At 35.8% G+C, this 13,642-nt stretch overlaps 1 protein-coding gene across 3 annotated transcripts in view; it reads right to left on the bottom strand.

Annotated features, from left to right (window-relative positions):
• Nucleotides 1–13,642, bottom strand: part of DOCK11 (dedicator of cytokinesis 11) — a 189,816-nt gene that overhangs the window by 46,196 nt on the left and 129,978 nt on the right. For all 3 annotated transcript variants that reach the window (XM_036016645.1, XM_036016646.1, XM_028522215.2), the window contains 5 exons: nucleotides 9,640–9,706; nucleotides 7,901–7,948; nucleotides 6,291–6,433; nucleotides 5,152–5,267; nucleotides 2,791–2,928 (listed from right to left, as the gene is read on the bottom strand). In XM_036016645.1, coding sequence (XP_035872538.1) covers nucleotides 2,791–2,928; nucleotides 5,152–5,267; nucleotides 6,291–6,433; nucleotides 7,901–7,948; nucleotides 9,640–9,706 — 512 coding nt within the window. The remainder of the gene's footprint in view (nucleotides 1–2,790; nucleotides 2,929–5,151; nucleotides 5,268–6,290; nucleotides 6,434–7,900; nucleotides 7,949–9,639; nucleotides 9,707–13,642) is intronic.

Below are 13,642 nucleotides of genomic sequence, written 5' to 3'. Positions count from 1 at the left end.
GCAAGAGGGTCAACCTTTTTAAAACTACTTCTTGGGAATCTTGAAGTTAAACCCATGTGTAGGAATCTATCTTCTTTTTATCATTTTAACACCAACTGCAATGCTGTGCAAATAATGAATGTTTAATAAATGTTTTCTTATTGGCAACCAGGAAATCTCATCAACAGTTTCATAAGATTAAAACAAATCTTGCTGGACAAGATATTCTAGTATGGAAATAAAATCCTATGGGAGGGCATAGCTGTAATGTTAATTCACTATATTCACTATACTGTCTTCTACCCACATCATTTGTATGAGTGGGCAATGGCTAAAATCATCTGTTATGTCCTAAAACTGTCAATTCCAATGGAGCCCCTTTTCCCCATATCTTGTTAGACCACTCTATCTCATAATAATGGTGATGTTCTTTTCCCTTTTGGCTTCCGTGATATCCTTCTTTCTTACTTCTCTTCCTACTTCTGTGACTGCTCCCTTTCATCTCCTCTATAGAATTCATGTCTAACCCCTTCCATGTTATTTTTTCTCCAATGTTCTACAGTTGACCTGTTCTTTAGTACTTCCTCTATACACATTGCAGGAGAAATGAAATCACTTCCATGGCTTTAACTAACACTCATATGCTGATCTCCCTAGTTCACTATGCTCCAGCTAAACTGGGCTTTAATTCCCCAGATTTTCAACCTCTTACCCAACTCTGGGCCTTTACATATGCATGTCCTTTTCCCTAGAATGTTCTTCCTTGAGTTTTTCAAATGGCTGGCCCCTTTTCATATTTCAGGTCTCATTTTAAAAATGACAAACCTATCTAAAGTAAAAAAAAAAAAAAACAAAAAAAAAAACCTCTCACAAATCATTATACTCTATCATGGCACCTTGGTCCCTTCCTGAACTTACCGTATATACTATTGTATTTATCTGTTTAGTTTCTGTCTCTCTCCCCACTCCCAGGGGACTGAAAGCTTTTACCATTATCTCTCTAGTACCTACTACAATACTGGGCAGCCAGAGGGTATTCAATAAATATAGCATGGATGAATATGTGGACAATGACTCCACATTTAGCTAACCCAGATCTCTCTCCAGAGCACAGCTGCTGTCAGTACTGCAACTATAACTGGATATCCTTTAGGTACCCTAAATTCAACAGGTACACAAAACAGAACTCATTACCTTTTACCGCAAATGTAGTCTTTTCTCTGTATTTTATACCAGCCACCATGACCCACTAAACAATAAGTAAACTGATGACCAAATTCTGTAAGTTCTATATCTTTGCCATGCCTTATATCTGCCTGTGACTCTCCATTTCCATTGTCCTGCTGTAGGTCCTTATCTTTTATGTCAATGCAACAAGCTGCAATAAGTCTTATCACCCATCCATCTCCCACACTACTTTTCACAGGTATTTCCCCCTGTACACAACAATTCTCTGTTAATATAAATCTAATTGCATTACTTCAATACTTCCTGATGCCTGACAGATGAAGTCTAACTTCTAAAACGTGTACACATTCATCTGGTCCCCATTTACCTCTTCATTAACTCCTAGCTCCACAGCTATAGAGAAACTTGCTAAATTAGCATGTTTCCTCTCCTCTGCCCACCCGCAGTTCTCTGTGGACTTCTTTTATCCTAATGGTGTTTGTGGATGTGGACATGTGTGTGGTGTGGATGTGTGTGTGTGCATACCTCCTTGTACTGGAAAATAAGCCCTCCAGCTATAACCTTGACACACTATCTAACAACAGTAAGAGCCTACCCAGTAACTGCTGAATTATTTTTGAATCTCTTTCCCTTACTGTCTTATAAGATTGTTGTAGTTGACTCAGTTTTCCATTTATTTATTCACAAATTTTATTAAAACTAGCAATTAAAAACCTTAAAATCCAACTAAATTCTATATCAATTAAATGGAATATGTAATATAGTAATGTTTTAGTTATCCTATTATATACACCAATTAATTGAATTTTTTCATCTTCTTGGAGTTATATATACCAGAGAGGAAGACCTCAACTGTGCCTTTCCACAATTTTAACTCCATCTTGATTTATGATGCTTCTTACTACATTCAAAGGCTATCAAAAGCAGACCAGAAATAAATCTTTGCTATCTGTTTCAGTCATGTTACCCCTGAAAGTCTAGCCTGAGTTTTTTTTTTAAATGAGGTAAGTTGCCTGAAAATTTACAGCCCAGTTACAATTAGCACTGAATAGAAGGGCTCACTCATTTGACCACATACTCAGTGTCTATCATTTGCAAGATATTACGCAAGATCTCTGGGGTTATAAAACTCAGTAGCTGCTTTCAAAGTACTTATACATGAATGCACTAATAGCTCACATATTTTCAGCATAATACTTTATTTTAAAAAGATTTTATTTATTTACTTTTAGAGAGACAGGGAGAGAGGGAGAGAAACATCCACATGGATCAGCTGCCTCCCATATGCACCCAACCCACTGAGCCACACTAGTCAGGGCTTCAGCATACTTCTTTAAAGAGAAGAACAGAAGAAGTAGCAAGGCTGAAATATGAAAATGGTACTCTTGAAAGGAGCTTACTGAAAAAGGTCCAGCAATGACAAGGTGAAATAAAAAGCATGTTCTGCTTTTAGAGGATTCTTGGTCAGACCCTCTGTACTTGGCCATTCAGTATCTATATTTGCACAGGCAGTGCTGATTTAATGTGTTCAGTACCTGAGGTCTGTTGATGTCATCTCAATGATCCTCTTTTCTTCCTGCCATGAAGCAAGCCCACTAGCAGCTATAAAGCTTTTTTCCTTACCTTACTAATGAAAGCTCGCAATGAGGCAAATACATGTTTCAGCGAGACTTCAGATTGTCCATTTTTAAGAAAAGCAAGATGAATATCAAATACTTTTTTCATTAATGGGTTGTGGCCATCATTATTTAAAAGTTGACTCTACAAAACATGAAAAAAAATACATTTTGTAGAAATAGTTTATACCATCGACCCCCCCAGAATGAGAGGACTTGACAATACCTATTTATCAATCCACTGAAAGTTTCAGAAAAACAAAAGGTTTAATTTTAAAACATCTGTGTCATCCTTCAACTTGGAAATCTCAAAATACTATGTAAACCACATCTATACTTGATTCTTTCATTTAAGCATATATGAAAAAATTAGTTTTCCAATGTAACACACCAAATACAAACTAGTATGGGAAGAGGAATTTCTATTAAACTAAACATATTACTTCTCAATGAAGAAATCAATAAATTTAAAATGGACACAAGGCAAGTTGCCTTTGTATTTCTCTGAGGGGAACTGAATAATGTTAGAATTAAGGAAAACACAGTTTTACTTTAAAAGTCCATTATCTAATTTACTTTTCAAAGTATGTTTAGTGTAAGATATGCTTAGCCACTGGTGAAAAATTAACCCCTCTATGAGTAGAGAAAGTAACAGGTATCACAATTAAACAGACCATGTAAACTGTTTTAATGCTCCTTGTAAAGAGAGACAGAAAAGAAATAACAAATTGTAGAGACATATCTACTGGATTGTGAACCTTAAAAAAAAAAAAGCATTGGTTACCTTCTCCAGCCCTACTCCCCTATCCCTCAAAAAACTAGCAGGTTACAACTTGGCTGAAAACCACCACCAAAAAACAAAAGAATATGCAAAGTTGTGACAAATCTAATGGTAGCATCGACAGCCAGAATCCATGAATGGTGTTAGACTTTTCTGGCTCTTTCCCTTAGTCCACTTCCAAGCATGGTGTGGACACTTGTGGTAACAGGCTTAGATCCAAATCCTAAGTCTGCCACATACCAGCTCTATGGCATTAACCTCCCTGTGAGCTTCAGTTTGCCCATTTTTCAAATGGGGATAATAATATTATCTATATCAGAAAGCTATTATGAAGATTAAAAGTGAATTCATATTTGTATTTTTATGTTTATTAAGGTATAATTTACATACCATAAAATTTACCTATTTTAAGTATACAGTTCAATTATTTTTAGTATATTTACAGACTTATGCAACCATGACAATCCAATTTTAGAGCATTTCCATCACCGCAAAAACATCCCTGGTGCCCATTTGCAGTCACTCCCCTTTCCCTCCCGAGTCCCACAATAGACAACTGAGTTAATATTTGTAAAGCAGTTAGGGTAGTGCCTGACATCTACCAAGAGGCATGTTTGTTAATTAAATAAGCATCTGAATAGGAGGAAGGAATACAATACAAGCCTTGAGGCCAAATATCCTTATTTATTGGCACAATGAAAAATGAATTCGGTTTGCTTTTCAAATGAAAACAAACAATATTTCATAAAGGGATTCTGAAGGCTATATTTTTTAAAAATTATTTTATTGTTCAATTACAGTTGTCTGCATTCCCCCCTCTGACCCAGCTAAACGCCCCTCCCTCCCCCCTTGGTGTTGTCCATGTGAAGGCTATTTCTTATTAGTATAATAACTAATTCAGTTTTCCCTTATGAGCCTTTTTGAAAAGTACAGGAGGCGGAGCAAAGAAAAAATTACCTGTATAACTCAGGTGAAAGCAAGATTTTTCACTTTTGAGTTCTCATAATTATGTTACATTATAGCTATGTAGTTTTTACTCTTCAAAGCACTCTCATATCCATTACCCCAGTTTACTCCTTTAACAGCCCTGCAAGGTCATTGCCTTTACCTTACTCTTTTTAATCATAGCAATGATGATTCATACTGTGAGGCAAACATCTAAGAAAAAACACTAAGCACCTGACTAGGGAAGCTAGCCAGCCTGTCTGGACATCATCTAGCCTAAGAAGACAGCTCATCGAAAGAGGCATTTGAGCAAACTGATTCAATCATAATTTGGACTAAAACTTACTGCCCATTTTAATAAAAAGTATGAAATAGAACAATTTTTAAACACAAAACTAAAACAGTTGAATTTAAGAGGCAGAGGGGAGCTTGAGAGCAAATTAGTCCAAACCCCTCACTTCATGGATGTGAATCTCATTGAATTCCCAAGGTCACACAGTAGCCAAACTCAGTCTGCCATACAAATTTCCTGATTGTTCATTGGTACTTTCTCAGTACACTAATCTTCCTCTGACTGGTTTACTTTTTGTATAATGTTTTCTTTACAGTGATTCCTGCTGAATACTAACTCTTCATTCTTACCTTGAAGCACTGGGTGAAAAATGATATGGTATCTAGTACTGTTAAAGAAACTTCAGTAGCAGTATTGCCTTCAAGAAGTGCCTGATGGAAAATGTCTGCTTCAGTTGTTGTAGAACCTAGGAAAAAAAAACCTAAATTATAACTGCCACACACAGAGATTCACATAACAGTTCTGAATGATTTTTGCCCTCCAAAAAACTCAGACAGACAGGCAAGAAGAGAGGAGGCTGTCAATACCTGCAGATCTAATGAGTTTCACAGTATTTATTCCTGAGTCAAATATGGTCTTGGTTAATCAAGTCTATGAGCTTTTACTTCAGCTTTGTATCAACAGTTCTGCATACATAATTACATACCCACTTCTTTGAAGACAAGATTTCAATGAACTATGGTGATGTTACTATGAAATAAATAATGTGGGAGGAATTTTAGGCTGTGCAGGCTGTAAGATGCATTTTTTAAAGGTCTTGAATCTGTTAATCCAGGGCCCATCTGCTCAATACATTTGTTTTTATTATTAGTCCTTATCAAAGTCCACTTTTGCTGGCTTCCTTGTCTACAAGCTCCAGAGAACTGTATGGAAATTAACATTTTCCTACTCTTTCGATTTTTTATGAACATTTGCTTTTCAGAGGATAGTTTCCATTGTCCTACTTGCTTTGTCAAGACTTTAACCTGTGTGAAATATACTTTTGTCAAAATCTTGTTTATGATTCTCTAACTTTTGCAGCCAGCTCAATACGTGTAATCCCTTAAAATTACTGAACAATACAAACTGTAAATAAATATTATAGGTACTATTATGTTATACTATTACACTACTACTTACATTAAAGTTTAAGAGTAGCAATGAAGGATACCCAATGTAAGTAAGCAAGAACAACAATTCAGTGGGAAAAATTAATTTCTTTAATACTGAACTAAGGAAAAAATACTGTTACCTAAAACTACTGAAAAAAAATGCATATATTATTATAGTCCTGTATGATGAAAAAATGGTATATACAGATATGCAAATAAATCCATGTATGGGAAATCATTTTCAATCACACTGGTTATGTTAAACCTGGACTTCTTTAAGGTTAAATAGTATTAATAGGTCTGTTTTAAATGGGTAACTTACATACATTTTCACTTACTATGATTAAGTGTAAATGAACTTTCCAAGCTACTAAGATGCTGAAGCCGGGCCTGCATTACTCCTGATCTGTTTCGAAGAGCTGGCATGGTTTGTGATTTTCGGTCTACTCCAAAGTGTTTTGACAGCCAGGCATCATGCACCCTAAAAAAAAATTTAGTTATGAACTGGAATACTGTAATACCATGTCTCAATGTTAGGTGTTTTTTTTTTCCTTTAAGTAAAAGAAATGATTAGGTTTCTACAGAAACACTATAGTATGATCAATATTCTTCCAATTATTACTTGTCTTAAATAAGATATCACTGAAAATTGAATGAAGTTTTAATGTATATTCAAGAGCTGATACTATAAGAATATAATTAAAGAATTTAGAAGGTTATTTATTCCCCTTCTCCTCATCAAAAACATCAGTGTAAAGTGGACAACACTCAAGATGCAGTCTTTTCTCAGGCAGTCAGGAAGGACAAGAGTCAGTGAAAACAGTGAGAGAGCTACTCAACAGTTGAAATGTGGGGTGGGGGATAGAATTCTTGGATGTTTAAGAATGAGTGCCAGTCTAATGTTTGTGAACTTAAGTTAAACTTGGAGCAGAAGCTTTTACTGTTTAAACATTTCTATTGTAACACTTTGCAATTTTTTCCTTTAATATTAAGAGTTCCACTAAAATATTACAACTGGGTCATATAAAAACAGAAGAAAAAAAAGAGTATGTCTATTCTCTTGAAAACACAAGGAGAGAGTCAGCAGAATGTTACAGGTTAAGGGTCATGGTGGTAGTTATCATACCAGCTTCAAGTCATGAGGAAAGACAGCAGAAACTGTCACCCGAATTACCTATTATTAGGATGTTCCAGACACTCAGCAATTATAAACTCCATCTAAACAGCCTCTTCAATTTTGGGAAGTGCAATGGAATTTAACATAAAAAATGAACTCAAGATTATCTAAGTTACTTTAATGACTAACTCTTCCTCTAAAACATATCTCATTGAAATAGTTAAATAGTATTACTGGGTCTGTTTCAAATGGATACCCTACACACATTAAGAAAAATAAGTAATATTTTCCTTAGGGTTCCTCAAACATTTTTAAAATATTTATTTCAGTATGGTGTAAACAGCAAAAAGAAGAAATAGAAAATTGATAATGTATATCCCACTCACTGTTGCAAATTTCTGTTTATTTAGCAACTGAAGTAAATACTGATAGTTTGTAAATAAAAGTACAGACCTTACAATTATTCTCACTTTATGGTTTCCTGCCTTCTCCTGGATCTAGCCCTTTCTCACACATCCTTTAGAAAAGACAGCATTTATTCCAGGACTAGGACAGAAACTCTGCATATAGGGCTACCATTACCCTATGCAAAACTTAAATATATCAGCTTGCATTAGTTTAATTTAAACTTTGAGTTGAGATATGTGACATAAATCATGGGTTGTCTTTTTTTAATTCTACTGTATTCACTGGGTTGACATTGGGTAATAAAATTATACAGGCTTCAAGTGAATTCAAAATGAATAATCTAGTTTTTACATTGTGTAATAAAGGTTGCCCTCTGTTGGAAGAATAGGAAAAAAGTGGAAATTGCCATGCTATAGGAATTACCTTGCTATGTTTCTTTTCCCCATGTATCTAAAGTGAAACAAACACACTCTAGAAAGAAAAACAGTAGCATGTTAGTAAGTAGTATCATTCTCTGCAATTTAACAAGTAATATTTGAAAAGCCATGTGTTTCAAAGAATGACCACTTAAGTCATATTACAATATACATTTTGGTAGACAGAAATAAATATACACATACCTACTTAGGGACCTGCCATATATCTTTTCTACATTTGTTAAAATTACATCAGCATCAAAAAGGCTGATGTCTTCATACACAGTTTTAACAACATAAAAACCTATCAATGTAAATCATCCTTTGTGCTCTATAACACATCAAAACGAAGGTCTCTAGTGTAGTTATTAATACCTAAAAAAGGTTTCTAGGCCCTAAAAATTGGGGTAATTGTTGTACTTTTTAAATAATGACATTAAAACACTTTCTATCACTGAAAATGTCAAACACATACAAAATTACAGAGGACAGGATATTAACCTCCCACGCACCAAGCACCCACCAGCCTCAACAATTATGAACTCAGCCATTTTTGTTTAACCTCTACCCTGAATAGGTCCTCTGCTCTCCCTCCATTCTCCCTACCTCCCAGAATTTTTGAAGTAAATCCCCAACATCATATATATATATATATATATATATATATATATATATATATATATATATTAAAGATTTTATTTGTTTTTAGAAAGAAGGGAAGAGAGGGAGAGAAACATCAATGTGTGGTTGCCTCTCACATGTCCTGTACTGGGGACACAGCCTGCAACCCAGGTATGTGCCCTGACTGGGAATCGAACTGACGACCCTCTGGTTTACAGGCTGGCACCCAATCCACTGAGCCACACCAGCTGGGGCCATATATTTTCATTAGTAAGTATTTCAATAATTAGAGTAGTTTATTTTCTTTTTAATTTTAACTACTATTTTGTCTGTTACCATTTTCTGCAAAATTTTGATAAATATTTATGCATTGATTATCCTCTGTTTTGGTAGACATGCACATACAAATATGACATATACGACATTCATATATGTGTAATATTTAAAACTTTCCTACATTATAAATTTTTTGTTTTCATTAATAATGTAAAAATAGCTCAGCATACTATACAGAGTGGGACAAAAGTAGGTTTACAGTTGTTCATGTGAAAAATATAATAATTAATAAATAATAATACCAGAATGTTTTGCATACTCACAACTGTAAACCTACTTTTGCCCCAACCTGTATAAAATATCTTCCCATTTCTACCTACAAAAAAAAAAGAGACTAGATTTTTTTCAAGTGCCTTGGAATGAAGATACCTATATCAATCTTTTTATCTATGCATTTCTGAAGTGGGTAAAATTACTCAGCTCTATCTTACAGTACAAATTCTAAATTCCAATAATTTAAACTGCTCTATTAAGCCAGTATCTGCTTGGAATGATTTAGGACAGCTAATGCCACTTCTAGTTTCCCAGATCACAGAAAATCTCCTGCTAGACTATAAAGATAGTCTATCATTAGCTAGAGTTTCCTATAATATCACAGGCATTTCATCACTATGTTTTTCTATGTGTAAAAAACCTGTATGTAAGCAATTACATTATCAAAAGAGTTGAACATTTCCTACAGTATTAGCAAATAAGATGTTGAAACCAGGAAAAAGGTAATATTTGATTATGTATAAAAATTAAACTCCCTCAAATAAGAGGAAAATTTATGAAAGTAAGTTAACTTACTCTAAAAGTATAAGAATGTTTATGAGCTCCTGAGGAGATACTTTATTCCAGTAAGTTAAGAGAGTATCTGAAAAATGAAATAAAGCGTTAGTTCTTGAAATAATTAAAGCAAGTAACATTGTGAACCCCAAAGTACTAATAACTTAGCTTCAGCAATCACCAATTCATGGCCATTTCTGTCCAATATACATACTGTATTCTTTTGTATTAATTTCAAATATATCCTTTAATCTGTAATTATTTTAACTTCAACATTTTTATTCTGTAAGTGTCCTTTTTGGATAGCTTATTTCAATCTCCACATCATCTCTAAAAACAAAGGAAGGGAAGCAGACCGGGTCTTTCAATGAACTTCCCCAAATTTTATGCAAGATGGTGTATTTATGTGCATTTTGCTGAAGGGTGGGGGTGTCAAGTACACTTGCCTGCTACTCAAAGGGCTTTCTAAACCAAAAAGTCTTGAGAACTGTAAACTTTAGAAGGGATAATTTTTTTCCTCTTCTCTGTCTTTGGATTATAAACTCTAAAGTCCTGGCAATGCACGCATACCAACTATTTCAGATATAAAAGTGCTTTAAATCTACCATATATACGTACCTTTTTACCCATTTCTTCACTGCGAACACACCTACTTTCGGAGATTTTTTTAAAAGGAAATTGCCACCACTTAACTTTCCAATCTTTTTCCATCCTATTAGATACAGCTAATGGTGTGAACAGATCCTCTTCTAAAAATGTAAACAGGTTGAAGACATAACGGAACTACGCATATGACCAAATTGCAAGCCCAGCTAGAGCGCCATGAAGATAGCGATGGAGGACTAAGCAATATTGGCCATATTATGGGGGAGGTCAAAAGGAGCGAAGTATGAGGGGTTTTTATTTTACTTCCAATTTTTTTAAAGACCATGAGTACTGACAGTTTCCAGTGATTATAAAATACTGATAATCAAAAATAAAAATGCTAGAGTTGAATCAAATTAGTTTTTTATATTAAACAAAGAGTAACTTCCGGTCCCCCCCCCAATCTCCTGCATTTGGATGCTTCTCATTCAGAGAAGCTGGACACCCAGAAGTCCCCGGGTTTCCGGCCTCTTCATAACGGCAGAAAGAAGGCGCCATCTTCTCTTTCCTGCTTGTCGGCTTAGCTTGTGAAAAGGCTGAAACCACCTTTCCACCAGAAATCCGGGACACTCTCTTTCCATACCTGAGCTGTTCCTGAGCCACCCGTGCCCACACCGTGCCCAGAAGAAGCTTCACATAAGGTCTGTGAAAGGGGTGACGGGTTTATCCCTGCCGCGGCCTAACTCTAGTCAGAAACTCTTAAACCGTCTTCTTGTCAGAAGCGTCATCAGGCCATTTGTCTGTCTCAACCGTTTCCAGATCCGAAACCAGGGAGACATGATGCAGGCGGGGAACGAGGGTGGCGAAGACAGTAAAGATGATCAGCTATATCCAGAAACTGATAAATTGGCGTTAAGTGTATGTGACGTGTCCAGTGACGATTTTAAAAAAACCTGGCTAACACTCAAAGAGCTCCACGATAAAGAGCTCTACCGTTTACAGGCAAAATTAGCCAGTTTGAGGAAGGAGCGATTGGCAGATAGGAGGAGGACAAGCTCCGTAGCCAAAATTAAAGAGTTGACGGAGCAACAAAAAGTCCTCAATGACACCATTCAGGCCTTGCGATGTCAGTTAGAATCAAAAACGTGTGAACGCTGTACAGTGAATGAAACATACAGGAGTACACTAGAGCAAGAATTTAATGCTATGCAACAAGAAAACCTTAAGTTTATTGCTGAGCTCACTGCAGAAAGGGATAAACTAAGAGAAGAAAATAAAATGCTTTCCGAAAAATTGTCTCAGCAAAAGTCAAGTCCTTTTTCATCTAGTGATGATGACTTTATTCCTTGTACTCAAGGGACTTCCTCAGTTTTTATGGTTAAGGACCCTGAGGAAGGAAATGACGTGTATCAGCCTATGAAATTTTTAGAGCAGTTGCTAGGTCCTGAAGAGACAAAATCTGGAGAGGAAGATGAAGGGCAAGAAAATATGCCACTTCCACCTATATTTCATAGTCGGGACCTCTTTGACATGGCGGAGGCGCCTTACGAGAATCTTGCCTCTGACACCACCAGTAAGCCTACCACAGAAGGTAGTGACTACCAGAAATCACCTGTTTTTCCCTCTGTATCTACATACAGTTTTCAAAGGGGGCATGAATTTAAAACAGTCTCAAACCTTTCTGAAGACAAGCTTGGCCAGGCAAAAGAGAAACAGGTGTTTACAGATAAGACCTCCATACAAAAGACCTCTGTTCATGTGCACTTCCCTTGGAACATTTCGAGTATTGCTGAAGAACAAACCCCAGAAATTCAAGTAGTATCTGAAACTTTAGAGGAAAATATGCCTGAAAAGCCAACCAAATCTGGCCCTTTTACACTGAGAAGGGAAATATGCCCTACAAATGTATTTCCTTTAGACTACACAAACAGAAAAAGATCGATTGGTATTCCTCGCTACAACATTGGGGGTTCAGAGAGAGGTGGCAGTTGCCAGATAGCTTCTGGTGAAGAAGCAACTCAGCGAAAGAATACTAATGAATCTGCAGGTGTTGCTAAGCCTCAAGGTAGTAACCAGAGTTCCACTTCAGGGTCTAAGATAAAAAGAAAACTCAGGATGCAGTCTGAAAAAAGGAAGTAGCTATCCCAATCTTCTCTTAAAGAAACTGCTTTTCTTTCACAAAAGGACAGTTTTGCAGTCAATTCTCACTATGTAACTGATGACCTCTGATTCTGTTTCTCAGGACAATAATAAACAAGGCAATAGGACTAAAACATAGTTTGGAAAATATCTAAGACTTTAAACAGTGAATTATTGCCAGTTAATAAACTACAAAGACCAAATATTTACAGGGAAGCTCCCTCTACTTCCATAAGAAAGTATCTTTTTGTTGAAATTAAGTTACTACTGTTTATGAACCAATAAAAAAAGCCAAGAGAAGACCTGAAGGGATTTGTTTTGTTGAAACTAAGCTGATACTGTTTATGAACCAATAAAGAAAAAAGCCCAGAGAAGACCTGAAGGGAATTCAACATTTAAATGCATATGGAGTGACTAAAATAAATTATTAACCTAACTGAGCAAAGTAACTACAATACAGCCATTGATATGAAGACCCAGAAACTGATGCTTTTTGGAATAAAATGAATATGACTTTAAAGATATCACACAGCATATGACTTTACATGTACAAAAGATAAAAAGATGTGACAAAGAGTGTGTACTACTTATTAAAAATGTGCTCTTAAAAATCAAACAGCAAAAGTAGAAGAAAGAGAAACCTAATTAACAAAGACCAACTATTTAGCAAGTAAAGGTCAACATTTACAAAAGAAAGACACCTATGAAGTTTTCAAGAAATGAAGCAGTTATGGTTTTACCCATGACATTAAAAACGTATCCAGGAGCTTGTCATTGGTATATGGTGTGTATGCATACATGTGTGTGTGTGGTGCGTGCCATGTGTGTGTGCCACAGTATATGGTGTGTGTGCATGTGCCACATGTATGCACATGTACTGGAGTGGAAGAGGGGAGAACTAGTCTGCAATGCATCTCTCCCTCCTCCTTTCTTCTTTCCACCACTCCCAACCAATCTTAACTTACCCTGAGCTGGGTAATATATTTTTTTTTATTTTTTCATGTCTTTTGAGTCTTTTGTTTTAAGCAAATTTATTGAGAAAACCTGATGTACCATAAAATTCACCTAATTAAACAGTACAACAGTTTATAGTATATTCAGACAGTTGTAAAACTATCACCAGTTTTAGAATATCTTCATCACCCTATGAAGAAACCCCATACATGTTAGCAGTCACTGCCTATATACATTCCCCCACTTTTCACCTTGTGGGAAGACATAAACAGTGAGCTAGAGCTGTGGCTGTTAACTGATCCATCCTCTCCTGGTACAAAATACCATCAGGTTGAAAATGGTCTCT

Source organism: Phyllostomus discolor, chromosome X (assembly GCF_004126475.2).
Source record: "Phyllostomus discolor isolate MPI-MPIP mPhyDis1 chromosome X, mPhyDis1.pri.v3, whole genome shotgun sequence".
Taxonomy (NCBI): Eukaryota; Metazoa; Chordata; class Mammalia; order Chiroptera; family Phyllostomidae; genus Phyllostomus; species Phyllostomus discolor.
The sequence above is the reverse complement of the archived record's forward strand: the minus strand, read 5'-3'. Positions and strand labels throughout refer to the sequence as shown.